This window comes from Etheostoma cragini, chromosome 3 (assembly GCF_013103735.1).
Source record: "Etheostoma cragini isolate CJK2018 chromosome 3, CSU_Ecrag_1.0, whole genome shotgun sequence".
NCBI lineage: Eukaryota > Metazoa > Chordata > Actinopteri > Perciformes > Percidae > Etheostoma > Etheostoma cragini.
This window is the reverse complement of record NC_048409.1, coordinates 17,526,744-17,544,556: the sequence shown is the minus strand read 5'-3', so window position 1 is coordinate 17,544,556 and position 17,813 is coordinate 17,526,744. Positions and strand designations below refer to the sequence as shown.

Below are 17,813 nucleotides of genomic sequence, written 5' to 3'. Positions count from 1 at the left end.
TGTCAACACCATTGCCTTGGTTTCAGTTGCTGACATACATTTCCATGGACAGTGTCTTCTGTCTCAGATCAAAAATTGGAAGCAGGTGGCCGGTCGGCCCTCTTAACACACAGTGGGCTCTACCACCATAACTTGGCAGCGATACCAAGAGAGCAGCTTTCAAGAAGCCAGTCCATGATGAGTGCTGAAAAGGGAGAGGGAGCAGAGCACGGATTCTGGCTTGAACTGTTAGCAGAGCCACACTGTTTTTCAACACTGCTCTAAGTGTACTCTCCCTCTACTGAAGTCAAGCTGGTGTGAATTGTACTGAAAAGGCAAAGCAGATATATTGCCTTCATAGCAACTCCTCTCATCAACAAACACATTTCATCATGTGTCACATAATAAAGTAATTACTTTGAGGAAATTTGAAAATAAATGCACATGCATCGCTTCAGTCTTCAGTACAAGTGAAGTTTATAATATGTGATTAGAAGGAGAGTTTGACTGGCACATGGACCAAAAAGCAGAAAATCAACCAGGCAGAGCAGGAAACAAGAAAAACGGGCAGAGATGCCAAACACTTACACGCTAACAGGCGTTACATGCAGTATGATTCAGGATAAGAAAATGCAGGAAACACCATATAATAAATCTAAGGAAGCCTTGAGAAACATCTCCATGACCAAAAATCAAGTCCAATTGCCTTTAACTTATTTCTCCAAGATATACTGTATCTACAAAGGCTCTCTACCGTATCTGCTTCTTCTCCATCATGAATCACATACGGGACAGTAATAAGTCTGTCAATGTGGAATGTTAAAGCTCACAACACCGCAGATCTAATAATGAAGAGGATTCCCTGGTGAAACCATGGAGTTGAAAGCTAGAGTTGGAGCTAGAATGTGCAATACATGGCTAATATCTACTGTACACAAACACAGAAAGTTGCTGTCCAACATGGAACAAACCAAGGTTTTGTGGAGTGGCCCGTTGCTTAATTTACTGGTCAAGCGATGAGATACAGTAGCCTACGTCTTTTTGCCAAAATGTTTTCCTTTTTGGATAATGTTGAATAACTAGCATTACCCAAAGTAATAAACCTTAACTTTAATGGTTGTTTAATGTTATTATTATTAACAGTTTGTAGATTGCCAATGTAGTCAGGTTTGTTTTGGAGCTCTATTTCAGATGAAAAAACACACATTATTCTGCTTTCTAGTAAGTTTTCGCTGTAAACATTTCTCTTATAACAAATCTCACTTGTTACAAACAAGTCACACCTATGGGTGCCTTCCTTTATGGGATCATTCATGGTTCAAAACAGTATGTTATTTTCTATAATATTAACTGTATTGTGTGTTTTGCTTAATACTTGTCATTCAGTCTTCATACTAACATTTACCACATAACTTAAGAGGTTTTACAAGGTCCTATATTCCTAGTTTTAGATCATGCTAGTGGCCTTTCATTGCTTAATTTCACATCTATGATCTCACCGTTTAAATGATGAGTTTTAAACATTTCCTGAAAGTTATGTGTTTTCCTGTAATTGCAATTAAGGAACAAACCTCAACTGTTCACAGTGTTATTACTCTTCTCTACACAACACCGGGATATGATGATGCCTTACACAATATTGTATACATCAGGTATTATGCCACTGTAGTTCAAATATGGAAAAAACCTATCTTGCCTTTACGTATCGATGGACCTTAGACAGTAGTATCTGTTACTGAAGTCAAACCTCACAATTAGAATTTATCTTGAATCATTTTTGGATTGATGAAATACAACAAACAAATGTTATTTTTTTCCAAACTCATTCTGAAAACAAATGAATTTTGTTCGAGAGAATATAGCTAAAATGCTCTAAAATACCCACCTGAGCTCAAACTCTTACAACCCAGGATCATAAGTGTGTCTGTGCAGAGGTTCAGTGAGGGAACCTGGCCGAACACAGGAGCTTGGCTGACTTTCTCCTTGTATAATGATTCTGGCAGAGGAGTGAAGATAAATCTGTCTCAAGAGATGAGAGGGAAAACGTTTTGCAAAAAGAGAAGACCGAGATGAGATGGGTTCAAAGCACAGGTCACAGGATGTGCAAGAGAGGAAGAGAAACCTAGAGGAATTCTGATTAGATCTAATATCTCTATCAGCTCCCTGTGTGTCACTCCGATGTGTGAAAATCAAAGAGCTCATGTCAAAACAAACGCGCAGGAGATCTGCCTCTTACAAACAATGGCACGTTCCTGTGAAATGTCTTTGCAGGAGGAAGAACTGCTTTAAACCCCTGGCAGGCAGGTCCTTTCTCCTGGGAAAGTCAAGGACAGAGCCCAGGTTCCCACTTTGAGAATCAAGACTGTTCATTATGTTAATTTACCTTATTTAGAAGCCTGTGGTTACTGAGAATGTAAACCCTGTTTTTTCTGTCCTTAGGGATGTTTTCCAATTCTTTAATACACAACATTGTTTTGGGAAAGTTTGCTTATTTGAACTCTGGCAGAGAGTTAGATGAGAACACTGATACCACTTTCATATCGGTACAGTAGGCTAATGTAATATAAGGCTACAGCCAGCAGCCATTAAGCTTAGCACAAAGACTGTAAACAGGGGGAAACAGCTAGCCTGGCTTTATCCAAAGGTAATCTCTAAAGCTTACTGATTTACATTTTATATCTCATTTGTTTAATCTTCTGAGCAGTTGCCAGTAAACCATTGAAGACTCCAGAAAGTAGTTACTGCTACCAGGCAAGAAACAGTCTGGCACATAGCCCCTCGTAAAACAGCAAATTGTCATTGAGCTATGTTAATTAGTGAGCTTTAGGAGGTGCTGGTAGGTGGATTTTGCTACGGTTCGACAGAGCCAGGTTAGCTGTTTACCCCTGTTTCCATGGTTTATGCTTTGATAAAATAACCAGCTGCTGGCTGTGGCTTCATATTTTATTTATTGTATATGACAGCGGTGTCCATCTTCTCATTTAACTCTCCACTCAAACGCTAATACATGTATTCTCCTATTCCCAAAATGTTGAACTAAGTTGCCTGTCCTTGACAAAAAAATTGTTTTTTGAATCTTTAACTAATCTGTTAAAGAAACGTTTAAAAAAAAATACAAAACGGCATTTAGCCTCATTAGCATACAGTTTTATAGTTCTATCTCTATATTTTTAATAGAGTGGAGGCTCAGCTTGTTTAGCCACAGCACTTCAGGTTCAAAGGAAACCATTTCTCCCGGAGGGCATTTCTTCTACCGTTAACTACGCAGACACTCCCCACAGAAAAGCCTCATCCAATCACAGCTACACTATAGGCTCATTCTGCTTCTGCAAAGTGAAAGCGTAAGGTATGAACTGGAGCTATTAAAGCTTCAACAACATGTTGTCCTATGAGGATGTAAGTCAGTTCACTCAGTCACATAGCTGAAATCTGCATACATACTTATTGCTGCAAACTGTGTATGAATGCCTACACTGCAAGGAGTGGGTATGCAGGTTTATTAACATGACCAACCTTTTATCGGGTGGGAATGAAAACTCACCATACTGGCACCGCGTCCCTTTGAAGCCTAGTGGACACTGGCATATCTGGTCTCCATTCCTTGCACACTGGCCTCCGTTGAAACATGTATTGGCACCACACACCCCTGCATACACCACATATCACATTCCACAAGGCTGCCGATGTATCCGTGTTTGTGTGCATTTCTAAATGTACGGATGATGGAGATCTCCATCTAGTCAGTAAGCTGGCTATGTTCTTGCTTTTTTTCCAGTTTAATTATTGTAGTAAATTTCAAATTGATCTATACAGTTTCATAGCAAATTTAGAACTAGCTCTATATGATACATACAGTAGGCTATGTGTGAATAATGCCATTACTCACGATGCAGACAGCCCATCTCTTCACCCTCCCGACCCCCCAACATGGACATCTCCTGGTCAGCACAAACATTTGGCCTGTGCATGGAAAAAAAAACACACAGAAACAAAACCAGAAAGAGTTGGACAGGTGCAATTACGTTAGGGGTTGTATGAGCCTGCTGCAGAGCTAACGTAGCCTATGTACTTCAACAGACATTAACTTCCTTAGCTCATTCAATTCAAATCAAGAATTATCTTCAAGTGTTCTCTCAAGACACTTTACAGATAGAGTAGGTCTAGACCACATTCTTACCAACACCCAACAATTCCAATAAATCTTCAAGCTCATGACAGACACATTGTTTGTAGAAAAATTATATAGCCCCCCGTTTGGCGCAATAAGCTTAATTCATGTTCAGAAAGAAACAGTGCACAGTTTAAACACTGCATGTTACCACATAAAGAACCGAAATTTCACAGAAAATTCAGAATAGTTTTCATGTTAATGTGCCTGCATGCATGTAACTGATATGTGCAAGTCTATTATAAAGACTGCATCCGTCTGTGTTGTCAGTCCAACTATCCTAAACTATCCAGGTGTCCTCCTCCACACACCATCTGTCTTGAGCAGCCCGAAGTTATTTAGAGGAAGTATTTGGCTTCTCTTGTAATAAAAACGATTCCTTCAATCGTGCTGAGCAGAGTCCATTTAAACCTCTGGTACACTGTACAAAAAAATTAAAACCACATTCCATTGAAAGCTATTATGCAAAAGCGGTCACAGCAGTGCTGTAAAACACACATCCATCCTTATTGAGGACTTGAAAGAGCGACGCCTAGTGGGCACTGAACATTGTAAGTAAACTATAAAGTAACATAATTACAGAATTAAATGATTTGGAAAACTTGGGGTAGGTTATGTATATGCCAGACTAGCTCTGGTATAGGCCTTAACCGTCTTTGTAATAAATGAATTAAAAATGAATTCTCACTCACCTGAATATTCAATAGCTTACAATCTAAAATGTGCAAATAAACTTTAAAAACAGTGGAAATTATCTAAATTAAAAGCGTCACTTACATGCCCAGCTGCAGCTCCAAAGATGATGCGGTGCGCATAGTGCTCAATAATATCAGACCCAAAATATCTGGGAACATAATTTCAGCCAGTTACAGACACGGAGAGAAGTATAGGATAGACTCAATCGGCGCAGCCTCAGTGTCCATCAAATGGAGAGCATCCTAACATTAGGTCCGCCTTGAGACATGATTCAAAAGTTAACGTTTGTCTTGTTTGGATAGTTCTCGAGAACACAGACGTGTTTTCCCATTCCCTGGTTAGCAGAGGGTCGACTATTCTGTCAATGGAAGCCTTTGAATGGCTCCGAGGAAACGCACCACCCACACTGAAGGGCCACCTCCTAAACCCCCGGCGACATTGACCTGTGCATTGACTAAAAAAACACCCAAACATGCTCATAATAGACCTATCCTTTAAAGGAATAATGTGACAGTTATTTAAATTACCGCCAAAGGTTTTTAAATATCTTATTTACATGTAGACTAATTGGGACACTGACAAAGTAGGCTAGATCTGAGGATAGAATAGTAGACTAGGCTACTATAGTACCTATATGTTTTATTGCATATATACATCAAAACATATTGAACATGTATGGTGTACGTGATGAAATGTTGTATGATATTGGCCTACAGTCTACATGAAATAGGCCATTAGATTAGATTAAGATCAGCTTTATTGATACAACTCAGATATAAGTCACAGCAGCAAAATGCCTACAAAAAACAGAAGTGTATACATGTGTAACATTATAGCCCATATTAATGATGAAACTGTAAAAGTATACACAATAAACAGTCTAAACAGTAGCTTTATTAAACGTAGCCTACTGTTGAGAACGAACTATTGTTGAGATACAATTAAAAAATTAGATTAAACCAAATTACTGGTCACCCTTATTGGTTGCAAACATAAACTCTACATGAAAAGGGGGCACATCGAACTAAAAAACAATAAAACTTGAACCATAGATCCTTTATCTAAACCATCGATGGATAGATACATTTATGTAAATATAGACAGATAAACCATATTTCTCTTTATACATCCATGCCATAGACATGTTTTTACTTTTGATTTTAGCGCTTGGTGAAGCGACGTCACTTCCTCTTGGTGCTTTGCCCCTTCCGTTTCGGAGCACACAGCGGAAAGAGAGGAGGTTCCTCTCTCATATCAACACACCGAGATGTCTGACATCCTCTGTAATACATGCTCTTAACTGTACCATTCTGAGTATATTTAGAAGGTATTTACTTTGTTTTTTTTTCAAATAAATAATCCTTTGTTGGAAAGGTAGCAACAAACCAAACGGTAAGAAACTGTGACTACCGCGCTAGCTTGAAATGGCGTTGATGTGTTAACGTTATCTTACGTTAGCTGTCTAAAATACACTGACGTTAGCTTCGGGATTTTGTTAACGTAGCGTTAATTTAAATCTCCTAACAGTTACTTAAATCCCCGAGCTAGACAATTGCCGTTTACTAATAACTGGTATGTTGGTGAATGTTAGTTTTAAAAGGTAATCCAATAACTACTGTGTTAGCTTTAGCCACTATTATTGGCCAATGATATAATCGTTGTTGATGTTAGCATTCATGTTAAATAAAATATATATCCTGTAATGCGAGCAGCAGCTTTAGCAACTTTTATTTCTTACAGTCAAGGTCGCTGCCAGACTGGTTCATATACCTTTGTGTCCAAGTTAGAAGGAAGCAAGTTATTGTCATCTGATAGTGTCAAAAGAAAATGTCCATCTCTAACTCCTGCCCACAGCTCATGAGCTGCACCGATATTTAATGAGATCCTTTTAGAGAATCTTGTTCCGTGATCTATGTGTAGGCTAGTAGTAGTTGTAGTTTAATAAGAAATACCAGTAGGTATATACAGCAAGACAGGTTGAAAGTAAAAACTATCAGGACACTGCATCTCTCATGTTGGCATGTAACGTCACTCTGCCCTTTGTGACCTTTGTGTGGCTAACAATTAGCTCTGTGCTGCTGAACCAATCATTCCTCGCAGCGAAATGAACGGAGCAGCATTCCCGTCCCCGACAGCAGAGATGGCAGAGATGAACCGTATCCAGTATGAGCTGGAGTACACCGAAGGGATCAGCCAGAGGATGCGCATCCCTGAGATGCTCCGAGTGGCTCCTCAAGCCCACGAGGACCCTAATCTTGGATCTCAGGAGGTCCCCCACAGTGTCACAATGCAAGTCCCTGAGAGAATTGTGATTGCGGGTTAGTATGCTGTTAAGAATTATTTTAATGTAGGGCTGTGTTTTCTGTGCTGTTCAAAGTCTTTTACTACACACAAACTCTGTACGCCATTGGTGCTTGTCAGCTGATATTTTTACAGCCGTTGACAGATGTCCCTCTGTCGGTGGCTCAGGCTTTTGTCGTGTCAATCATTTAAGACTGAAAATGAAACCAAAAGTATTTAGACACACTGGAATGTTAGTTCTCTATGCATGTAAAGATTGAAGTCATTATTTCAAATCAGCATTACAACCACAGTACATTGTCTCATAATCCTTTACACCTTCCTTTGTCAGGAGACAGTAATGACTCCCAGTTCTCCAGACCTAGAGACCTTGACCTAATCCAGTCAACACCACTAGACACCCTATCACTAAAGACTCCACCCAGAGTCCTCACCCTGAGTGATCGGCCCCTGGACTTTCTGGAAGAGGAGCAGCGGGCAGCTCCAGATAGTGAGGAGGTGGTAAGCAATAACATTGTCTTTTACAAGGATACCGCATAAAATCCACTTATTGTTTTAAACAATTTCCTTACAGTAAACCATAAACTGAATAAATTAATTGTCTTTTTTTTGTAGTTTCGGCCCCAAGCACGAGTACGACGGGAACGTTCAGCTAGTGAGAATGCCGCTGCCCGTCATAACAGTCCGCTGACGCGCAACGATTCTGCGTGAGTATTGGTCTGGACATACCATCATTAGCTTGGTACCAGCTCCATCTTATCTCTTCTATACATACTGTAGCGTCTTTCTTTTGGTTTTATGTTTTCTTTGTCCCTTTGTCTCTGTGGAGTTGCTGGTTTTCTGTTGTCCTTGCCGTCATGAGCCGTTTTGTTGCGAGAACCTTTTGTTCGGTCTCAATGCAGAACGTAATTGCTTTTGTCACAGGCGCTAATCCAATAACACCATGACATTAAACATTTGATGTAAAATTTAGATTTGATCCTTGCCAGATTTGTTTTTTATGATTTTAGGATTACTGGAAAATGAAATATTACTAATTAGTGTATAAGCCCACACCTCATTTTGACAACACTTAGGGACTTGATAGAAAACCATCAAAGGAACAGTGTGATGCAGACGGTACGTTTTACTGGCTGTACTGTACTTATTTATGTGTTGTCCTACTTTACCCTGCGTGCGCTCTGTAGCTTTAATGTTTAGGTAAAAGTAAAAAATATGACACATTGGAATTGGGTGTTTGCATATATTAACAATTTTAACAATTAACAGTTATCTGGCAAAAAACACTTCAAGTCCTGATCACCTTCCTTCTATACAACGGCATGTGACATCCTGGTACTGTTGATACGGTCCTTGAAAGGACAAGACTTTAGTTCACATCTCCGTTTCAGTTTTTTTGTTGAGTGTATTACTGTGTATATATTAGTAAAGCACTGTAAGTGGTTTGTCAGGTTAAATATCTTGCTATTATTGCAACATAGCATTAACTTGCTTTCACTCGGTTGCAATTTATACAAAGTTGAGGACAGTTTATTTTCCTTATTTCTCTCCCTCTCCTTCCCTTCTTTCCTCTGTTGCCTTTTCTCCCCTTTTCCTCTGAATTTTCTGCTCTAAATGGTGGGCACTGCGCAGTGCGACCCCGTCCCCCCCAGCCACTGTTCACCCTTGCCCCCTTCTCACCGTGACTGAGGAAGAACACAACCTGTACAGCGCTAGCAGTGTTCTATCTTTCATCCAGTCCACTACACGTCGGGCCTACCAGCAGGTCCTGGAGGTCTTGGACGAGAACCCTCGCAGGTGACCTCTCGATCATCCGGCCATTTTTGTCTTAAAAAATCTTGGCTTGTTAGATATTGGTCATAGGTGGCATTACTGACTGCATCAGTGGTCTTTACGTCCTCAAAGCCTTGTTAAATCTACTTTGATTTTGGCTCCTCAGCACCCTGTTTTTAGAGGAAAATGTTGTTTGGCCCATAGTTACTGTATGTTCCAAGGTTGTGAGTGTTTGTCTGGTAGGCTCAAACATTACATGGTCATTTTTAACTGATTATTTGTAAGATTCAGTAACAATATTATTACAGCATGTATTCAGAATGTAGCCATGTTGCCTGATGTACCTTTTTCAATCTGTGACTTTTTTTAAAAGGTCCAGGCCATCACTAGGGGTGGGTAGAAAAAAAAGAGATTCTTTGATGCATCGCAATTCTCTCTAGAAAGATTTGATGCTTGATTCGGATAAGTTAATAATTAATTATTGCAAAAATAAAATTAAAAAATGATTATTTTTCTTCTTTTTTAATTTTTTTTTAATGTGTTAATTTTAATGTAAAAGCTACTGTCTCCAGACATGTACCAACCAGAAAACAGCAGTAGTGAAGGAGGATGGAATAATGGACAATAACTTAGAGTTTAGGCAAGAGTGCAAAAAAAACCCCACATAAATGGCCAAAAGGAGTTTTGGATATATACACACACATGATCTAATAAGACATACACAAAATAATTGGACAAAACACATATATGCTTTTATCTACTTGATCACATTACATCCGACCACCACATGTTTCATGTTCTAAGAAGCCAATTCTCCCCCTTTAAACACGACTGAGCCTCTGACATGGGAGATCACTGTGAGACAAGGTGACTTTTACAAGCATATTTAAGGCTTAAACATGGAATAACTACAAACTAAAAACCTCAGACAAATGTTTTATGAAAACTTGTGTGTGACAAATACTGTATATGTCGAAATCTAACAAACTCAGATTTATTTGTATACGTTTTTTAAATCACGCATGGAAATGTGCATAAAAAAATTGTGGCATCGAGATGCATCAATAATTGGTTTAGAATCGAATGGTTGGCCTCTGAATCGGAATCAAATTGTGAGTTGCCAAGAGATTCCCACCACTACCCATTACTGCTAGACATATTTTGGTCAAGTAGGAGCTATTGAACCTACCTTCAGGTGGCCGTTGAAGCACTTTTGTTGTACAAGTTGTACTAGGTCCTGTCAACCTTATAAAAATGTAGATTTTATTTGGAAGAAAGTTAATCATCCCCTTTGGGCAGGGGTCTGGTTTTAAGCCAATGACCTTAAAAAAGAGAAGGCGCAGGGACCCCCTACTACCTATACTGTATAAAATAAAGTTGCATATTAAACTGGGCCCACAATAAAGTGTAGGTCGGCCTAAAATCTTAATACATACTTTTTTTTTTTTTTACATATTTTTGCATAGAATACTAAGCTGTTAAAAGAGTCTTATATTTGTTTGATTTTATAAGTCATCTTTTAATGTTAAAACATACATGTGTCACAGTGAATCCTTAAGAGTGTGTGTGGATGGACTAGCGCACCTTTTCTTTAGACCAGTAAGCAGTGGGGATTTATATTTGCTAATAATATGTTGGATTCATTTTAAGATAAAAAAAAGAAAAAGAAATCTCAAAAATGTACAATAATTTGGAGGCCCCCCTGCATTGACTGTGAAAGATCCCTGCCTTTAGGACATTTGTTTGTGAAAAACTGTAAACAAACCAAAGCATATTATAGACAATCCATTTTAAAGATGTTTCATCAGAAAAAAGACCCTTAAAATACTAATTATTCACATTTTAGCTTACACCTTTCTCACTGTTTAGCTGTTTGAATATTCTGACAGTTTGCTTGGGAATGCATAAGTTGAAACAGAAATGGAGGCATTAAAATGTTACCAGCTCTGCCCACTTCAGAAGATGAAGATACAAAAACTTCCCTCCACATTCTACCATCTCGTCGTAGTATGGTTCCAGAGAAGAAAAGCATCAGAATTTTTGTCATCTGTTTTTTAAAGATAATTAGAACTAAGAGCACTTAAGGGAGTGTTAAATAAGACATTAATTTAAAGGCTTAGAAAGATCACAGAAAAAGGGCAGTTATGCGAAGGACATGCAACGCGTGTGCATGTATGCAACCCTGTGCCATGTGTATGTTGCTCTATCTCTTTTTTTTCCCCTTCTCCCAACCCCATCTCTCCCCACCTCTATAGCAAACCATCACTGCGAGGGGGGTCGGCCATGAGCTCCAACCCCCTGCATGACTCCAGGTAACTCGACCTGGCACTTAACCTCTGTTCTGATCCATGTCCTTTTGCTCATCCTTTTCTTCTCTTTCATTCTCATTTTGGGTGAAGAAATAAGATTAATTCCTGATAGAAAAACCGATTAAAATAAGTTGCTATGGTTATCTTGCGCGATACTTAGTAAAAGTGCTATGTGAATTATACACTCTGTTGTGGTTGAATGATGTAATCTCAAATAGACTGTTCTCTTTGGCAGGCTTGCATTATCGACATATGAAGGCACGCTGGATGCAGCGCCTGACGACATGACTGTGGTTGATGCAACAACGCTTCGACGCCAGGTTAGTCCTTAACAAATACACTGTCTCCATCTACTGGTGTGAAGGACTAATCGTGAAATCTCTGTGACTGAGAAAACAATTTTTTTATTATTATTATTATTATTCATCTATAGCTCATCAAGTTGAACCGGAGACTCCAACATTTGGAAGAGGAGAACAAGGAGCGGACAAAGCGAGAGATGATCCTGTACTCGGTCACTGTAGCTTTCTGGCTCGTCAACACCTGGGTGTGGTTGCGCCGCTAGAGCCCGAGTGTTTAGAGGATTCCTGCCATCACCGTGACAGAAGAACGCACTATCCCTTTCTCTGTGTCAAATGTTAGCTACTCGCTGCACTCGGTCCCTGTGTGAGGAGGACCTTGTAACACGTACAAGGCCTGTTGCCCACAGGGCTTATATTTTGATTTGGTTTATTTAATACATGTACAGTTTTATTTTTTTACTCTCATTTCATTCTGTCTCATGTTTTGTTTTTATTAAAAAATCTTCTAGCGCATTGCTAAGCATGATGTATTGTAAATATTTGTCCATGTTACCCAGAGCTTTGGAAAGAAGTCATCCAGTACAGTAAAGCATACTTTACCGAAATAGGAAAATGGAGGTGCAATGTGGAGATGTAACATGTTGAATATTTATTGGGGAGAGAGTAATATGTGACTTGAACTGGGAAATGTAATACAATTTAGTAAAACCAATCATAATGAGCTGTCCTGTATTTTTTTTATGGTTAACACACTCTGTGTGTGTGTGTGTGTGTGTGTGTGTGTGTGTGTGTGTGTGTGTGTGTGTGTGTGTGTGTGTGTGTGTGTGTGTGTGTGTGTGTGTGTGTGTGTGTGTGTGTGTGTGTGTGTGTGTGTGTGTGTGTGTGTGTGTGTGTGTGTGTGTGTGTGTGTGTGTGTGTGTGTGTGTGTGTGTGTGTGTGTGTGTGTGTGTGTGTGTGTGTATCTCTGCCCAAAGCTGTGTATTAAATTTTTCATGGTATTTTGGTGGTCTTTAGATAAACCGTAACCGTCTACAGTCATTAACTTCTGTGTTATCCTAATATGCAGATATACAGCTATTACTGCCACAAATGGAGAATATTATAAAAGAAAACTGAACAAATAATGTAAGATTCATTTTGTGTTTACAGTGTTACAATTAAGGCCCATACAAACAACGTGGCTATGTAATTCCTTAAATATGCAAGACAATTACATGTCAATACAACAACAGCTAAATAGCTAAATATTTGTTTTTTTAAACTAACGCTTTGCCCTGATTGGGCTTTTAATTTTTAATGTTTTAAACCTTGAACGCATCATTCCAGCTCCTCAATCAGGCAGCGTGGTGGAGAAGAGGTTGGGTTTGATCGGGAGTTTCCCACTGGTTCAAAAACAAGTGGCTCACTGGTATCCCCGTCGTCTGGATACACCAAGGAAGAATTGGTAGAGACCCTGGTGGAATTGTTACAGCCTCTTAAGAGCATCGGAGGATTTTTTTCTGGACCAAAGGTGGAGATGCCCTCATTCTGATTCCCAATTGGCTCGTCCTCGTCACTGCCTCCTGATAAGACATCTATTTTAGGTTTGAGCACTTGCTGAAAAGAGAACGTTGCTGTGAAGTCCTCTGTGTCCACGTCCTCCAGATCAGGCAGGTCGTCGATCTGCAGTGAGCGATGCATTGGAAGGTGAATGGTTTCCAGCTGGTCTGCATCCTCCAGCTCTGTAACCAGTGGTCCGGGACCATGTGCTGCTACGACCTTATCTGCCTTGACCACAGAAGGCTGTTCCCTTTCAAACCGTCCACTCATGTTTGCCTGCTCTCTCTCCGCTTCCTTTCTTATTAACTGGATTCCACATGACTGGTTTAGTCGTTTATCATCTCCAATTTCTTTTTTATCATCCCCTATTTTGGTCTCTAGCATCATCCCTGCAATGCTTTCTTGCTCTTGTGCTGAGTGCTCTGGATTCGGCCCCTCTTTCTCTTGTGTCACAGTCCCCTCTGTCTGTGATTTCTCCTGGTCGCCTTTCTCTAAGTGTTCCCTCTGTAAACCTTGACCTGGCTGCTCTTCATTAAGATGATTGAGGTCTGACTGCTGTTCATTGGGCCCCTGTGTCGATTGACTCTGGAAGAACTCTTCATGGGCATCCAGGCAGTCTTGCACAAAGACCTGCATCGTCTGGTTGTCATTTTCCTCACGTGGACTCTCTGGAGTGGTGGAATCATCAGTGACCCCTGAAATGAAACAGATTGTATACTACTGTTTTAAAGATGCAAATCCACATTTACTCTGTAGCCTATGTGTGCACCAGGGTAGTAAAAGTTGTAAACCGTATACCTTTCTCCTGTAGCTCTCGAAGGTGTCGTCTCTTCCAGGCTTTCTTTCGAATGTTTGCAATGCCGTCCAAGCTGTCCTGAATTTTCCTCCTCTCTCGTGTTTCCCATTGTTCCCTCTCTTTACGCTCCGCTTCCAGTCCTCCCACTGCCCATGCCTCTGCACATGCCCTGTCTTTGGGGAACACAGGGCGATCGTCGAGGAAGGTGAGCTGCTTGAGACGCACAATCATGGTCTTCCTGTAGTTTGGGATTTTTTTCACCACCTCATTTCCTATTAGATTTAGTACACGCAGTTCTGGCATGGCCTCAAGTACCGGGAGGATCTCAGGGTCATGTAACAGATTGTGAGACATGTCCAGCACACTGATTACCAGACACTGGCTCAGATGCTTTATGTCCCCCACAGTCTCCAGCTTGTTATGGGCTATCTGCAGAGTGCTCAGGTCAGGAAGGAAGGAGATATTCTCTATGATGCGTATGAAGTTGTTGGAGACATTAAGGGTGCAGAGCTTTTTCAGAGGTTCAAAGTTTTCCAGCTTGTATATGAGGTTCTGCTGAAGGAACAAGCAGCGCAGATCGGTCTGAGCATCCAGGTTCTCAATGCGTTGAAGCCCATTGCTTTCCAGCCAGAGACACTTCAGTCCTGTGTACTCCTCTAGGTTCTCAATGGTGGAAAAACCTTTGAAATGCAGGTACAGGGTGTCATTCAGGCAAGGTGTTAAATAAAGTTTGTTCTGCTTACAAAGGTCTTTAAGGAACGTCTTGGTCATGCGTGGCTCTGAATGTTTAGCTTTTCTCTGTTGAAGGGGGTTTTGCAGTTCTGTGTTACTTTCCTTGTTTTCTTGAGCACCATCATTTGCCATGGCATCCACTTTATCTTTGACGGAAGAAGTTATTTCGGCATCTCCATTTTCCATTTTAGTCACTGGCAAAACTTTATCTCCCGTCGTTTCCTGGACTTCTGGAGTGGACATCGCCAAAAATATACAAACTAACAAGAGGAGAAAAATAAATATGTAATCTATACTTATTTTGTATTTGTAAGCTAGCAATTTGTAAGATTAGTTGTCCCGTGAATTTAACTCAACAGTCCGCTCTGTCTGTCTGTAACGTTGGTAAACGTTAATGTTTGTTTCCATGGTAACGCGTCGTCGTTAGTTAGGAACACTCTGGCTAGCCGGATATTGTTTCTAGTTTCGTGCCGGACATTTTTAGCTGTTGCACTCTCATTCCTTACTGTCGACCATGGCGTCCGGATACATACTAAATCGTGGTGTGCTAACGTTAGGCATTCACTGTCAGCGTGTTTGCAGAAACGTATCATTGTCACAGGTTAGAGAGAAAAAGCGGTGGATGAAAGCATACACACACCTCATGGCAAAGAAGTTAAAGCTTGAAGGACCTCCACCACCGAAGCCACGGTGAGGCTAACGTTAGCTAGCTAACGCTAGCTGAAAAGAGTGCACTAGAGAGCATCTCAAGGCCATTAACGTTACAGTATTTTATATATTGGTCAGTGTGTGTTTATTCATCTTAGCCGATTGATTAGGCTTAATATATATACAAGAAAGTATAATTGCATTACACACATTGCCAATGCGGACCTTTTTTTAGCAGTCACGTGTTGAAATTATTTCCAGTTGTTAAAGTGATCCAAGGGGCGCAGCAAGCAATCATGGTTTCTTTTACACAGGTGGAGGAATAGTTCGGCCATATGTGTGCTTCTCATCTTATAATTTCATATTTAAGAATTTAATTTAACATAATTTTGACCGTACTCATCAAACCCTTTTGCCCTGATGGTACAAATACTTTTAACTTTAGCGTACAGTTACTAACTGTCACACATACATAGGGATTTTGGATAACCCCAACAGCGCCAGAACCAGTTTGTTTTTTTTGTTTAGAGAAAGTCAGTTAACTTCACGTTTGACTTTCTTTCAGGTCTCATCAGCCTCACTGGGATTACCAAGCTGAGGTTCAGGCTTTCAGCAGCCGCCTCCACGAGAACTTCTCCCTGGAGGTACTGAAAACAGCCTTCATCAATCCCTGTTACCTGCAGGCGGAGCAACAGAAGAGAAAGGGGTTAGGCGTGGACTCTGGGACCATTGCTCTTGTTCTGAAAGATAATACCCAGCTGAGTGAAAAGGGAGCAGGTTTCACTAAAAGCTTCCTGACAGACTGGTGCGGGGCCAGCTTCCCGAGCCTGCCGAGTGAGGGGGTGGAGAGTGTCGTAGGGCACCTTACCAGTTCAGCAGTGGTGTCCTATGTAGCAAGAAATCTCGGCATTGACGACCTAACCATGAGTGCAGAATGTCCTGTTCCTGATGATGTGCTTCATTCGACATTCATGGCAGTAATTGGAGTTTTACAGGAGAGCAGTGGAGCTGAGCAAACTGGATTGTTCCTCAGGGTAAGAGAATTATGGGAGCATTGCTGCCGCAGAGGATCATGGGTTCTCAACATTTGCTATCATGTTTCCACCTTCAGACTCTGGAGTTATTTTTATAATAGTACGACACTTTTCATTTTCATCTCCCCTCTCCGTAGGATTTCCTGGTCACTCAGCTGATAGGGAAAGACCTGTTTGAAATGTGGACAGTTATCAACCCCATGGGACTATTAGTGGAAGAGCTTACTGAGAGGAAGGTTCCACTGCCAGAGCCTCGCCTCATCAGGTCTGCTGGAGCTTCTACCGTCCTGCCTCTCTACTTTGTCGGCTTGTACAGGTATGTGTGCTGTTGTGGATGGTGTTAAAATTAAAGGTTAACTGTATAAAAAAAATGGAGTGTCCTAGAAATCAAGTTACATTAAAATGTACCCTTTTGAGGTTTGAGTGAGATGCAGGGAATTAATTTTGATGACCTGATGGTTAAAAGTGTTTTGTGTTTAATTTGCCTAGTAGAATCACTTTTTTAAAATTTGTGTATTTGTTTGTGTGTGTTAATTCAGCAACACGAAGCTTCTGGCTCAGGGTCCAGGAGAGACACTTGCAGCAGCCGAGGAGGAGGCAGCTCGTGTGGCCCTCCGGAAACTCTACGGCTACACTGAGAACCACAGGCCCTTTGACTTCTCTCCACTACAGCAGCATCAGCAGCCATTAATTCAATCAGTCAGCAGCAGTTCATGTTAATTAACTGTTTTGCTGCAGCAGAAAAGGGTTTAAAGGGGGTGCAGTTGGACAGGATTGTGGCAGGATTCTTCTTAAGAGATTATTTATAGTACATCTCGTTTGTGGGTAACAGACTTGCTCCGGATTGCAGAGAGAAAATAAGGTCACCTTCTACCTTAAACATTAGTTTAGAAATTAAAAAAGACAAAAGCAAGCAAAACAAATGTTATCGTCCACATTAAAAGTCTGACTATGCAGTAAGAACCAGTCTTCAGACAGAAATCTAAGAACTCTATTATTTAAATGATTTAATTTGATAACCCATTCATTCACAGTAAAGTCAACTGGTCCCATGCCTTACCTCGGCTAATGTTGACCAATCCTGCAATCCATGGCACAAAATAGCCTTGGTATCTAGTTTTCCTTGTAAATAATACAATTGTAATTTGGTTTACTTGGTATTCTGTTATATGCTATTCATCTGTAATAAAAAAAGGAATATGTGTACACCATAACTTTGTTCATTTAAGTTATTTGGGTGTATGGTATTTATACTTGATATCTAGATATTTTTTTTTGTCAATGTGGTATCTCTCATCTGTAAATTACTCTGTAAGGATTACCATTCTTTTTTCTTTTTTTTTTTAATAAATCATCTGTTTACATCTCTAATGTCAAGCATCTTCCAAGCATTTACATGGAAATCAACTGACTTCAAGTTTAGTCCCTGGAAATAGTTCATATTCCATGCAGAGGACTACTCTAGTGCTGATGAAGTGCTGTGGAGATATGGCTGTCTTTGCGAGTTTAGCACAGGACTAACCTGACCAGCCCTCA

The 17,813-nt window shown here is 40.4% G+C and overlaps 4 protein-coding genes across 12 annotated transcripts in view; 2 read left to right on the top strand and 2 right to left on the bottom strand.

Annotated features, from left to right (window-relative positions):
- Positions 1–5,199, bottom strand: part of LOC117942232 (multiple epidermal growth factor-like domains protein 6) — a 51,488-nt gene extending 46,289 nt beyond the window's left edge. Inside the window, exons 1-3 of one of the 2 annotated variants that reach the window (XM_034867594.1) lie at positions 4,925–5,199; positions 3,866–3,939; positions 3,521–3,625 (exon numbers count right to left, since the gene is read on the bottom strand). In XM_034867594.1, the coding sequence (XP_034723485.1) occupies positions 3,521–3,625; positions 3,866–3,939; positions 4,925–5,001 (256 nt within the window). In that variant the 5' untranslated portion in view covers positions 5,002–5,199. Of the gene's footprint in view, positions 1–3,520; positions 3,626–3,865; positions 3,940–4,924 lie in introns of those variants that run through there. The other variant, XM_034867595.1, reaches the window with a different exon arrangement.
- Positions 5,200–6,020: 821 nt separating this feature from the next.
- On the top strand, positions 6,021–12,249 carry mffa (mitochondrial fission factor a). 7 transcript variants are annotated; one of them, XM_034867629.1, is made up of 8 exons: positions 6,021–6,235; positions 6,944–7,161; positions 7,476–7,642; positions 7,760–7,851; positions 8,777–8,941; positions 11,173–11,229; positions 11,462–11,546; positions 11,660–12,249. In XM_034867629.1, exons 2-8 carry the CDS (start codon positions 6,948–6,950, stop codon positions 11,789–11,791), a joined length of 912 nt encoding a protein of 303 aa, XP_034723520.1. In that variant the 5' UTR covers positions 6,021–6,235; positions 6,944–6,947; the 3' UTR covers positions 11,792–12,249. The 7 variants fall into 7 exon arrangements, with proteins under 7 accessions (XP_034723520.1, XP_034723519.1, XP_034723524.1 ...); XM_034867628.1 differs by having other exon boundaries at positions 7,476–7,645; XM_034867633.1 differs by lacking the exon at positions 8,777–8,941.
- Positions 12,250–12,826: 577 nt separating this feature from the next.
- Positions 12,827–15,880, bottom strand: dnaaf1 (dynein axonemal assembly factor 1). Of its 2 annotated transcripts, XM_034867858.1 has the most exons (3): positions 15,716–15,880; positions 13,866–14,855; positions 12,827–13,762 (listed from the first exon to the last, which is right to left on the bottom strand). In XM_034867858.1, the coding sequence occupies exons 2-3, from the start codon at positions 14,836–14,838 to the stop codon at positions 12,846–12,848; spliced, it is 1,890 nt and encodes a 629-aa protein (XP_034723749.1). In that variant the 5' UTR covers positions 14,839–14,855; positions 15,716–15,880; the 3' UTR covers positions 12,827–12,845. The 2 variants fall into 2 exon arrangements, with proteins under 2 accessions (XP_034723749.1, XP_034723748.1); XM_034867857.1 differs by lacking the exon at positions 15,716–15,880 and having other exon boundaries at positions 13,866–15,009.
- On the top strand, positions 15,014–17,491 carry mrpl44 (mitochondrial ribosomal protein L44). The gene is made up of 4 exons (XM_034867874.1): positions 15,014–15,285; positions 15,809–16,277; positions 16,415–16,593; positions 16,817–17,491. The coding sequence occupies exons 1-4, from the start codon at positions 15,110–15,112 to the stop codon at positions 16,995–16,997; spliced, it is 1,005 nt and encodes a 334-aa protein (XP_034723765.1). The 5' UTR covers positions 15,014–15,109; the 3' UTR covers positions 16,998–17,491.
- The last annotated feature ends 322 nt before the right edge of the window (positions 17,492–17,813 follow it).

Bases quoted from the DNA above. Each gene is read 5' to 3' on its own strand.
- mffa (XM_034867628.1), top strand. From the start codon at position 6,948: ATGAACGGAGCAGCATTCCCGTCCCCGACAGCAGAGATGGCAGAGATG. The intron at 7,162-7,475 runs GTTAGTATGCTG...TTCCTTTGTCAG, and splicing joins TGAGAGAATTGTGATTGCGG to GAGACAGTAATGACTCCCAG. The intron at 7,852-8,776 runs GTGAGTATTGGT...GGCACTGCGCAG, and splicing joins CTGACGCGCAACGATTCTGC to TGCGACCCCGTCCCCCCCAG.
- dnaaf1 (XM_034867858.1), bottom strand. From the start codon at position 14,838: ATGTCCACTCCAGAAGTCCAGGAAACGACGGGAGATAAAGTTTTGCCA. The intron at 13,763-13,865 runs GTATACGGTTTA...GTTTCATTTCAG, and splicing joins TCGAGAGCTACAGGAGAAAG to GGGTCACTGATGATTCCACC.
- mrpl44 (XM_034867874.1), top strand. From the start codon at position 15,110: ATGGCGTCCGGATACATACTAAATCGTGGTGTGCTAACGTTAGGCATT. The intron at 15,286-15,808 runs GTGAGGCTAACG...ACTTTCTTTCAG, and splicing joins CCTCCACCACCGAAGCCACG to GTCTCATCAGCCTCACTGGG. The intron at 16,278-16,414 runs GTAAGAGAATTA...CCCTCTCCGTAG, and splicing joins AAACTGGATTGTTCCTCAGG to GATTTCCTGGTCACTCAGCT.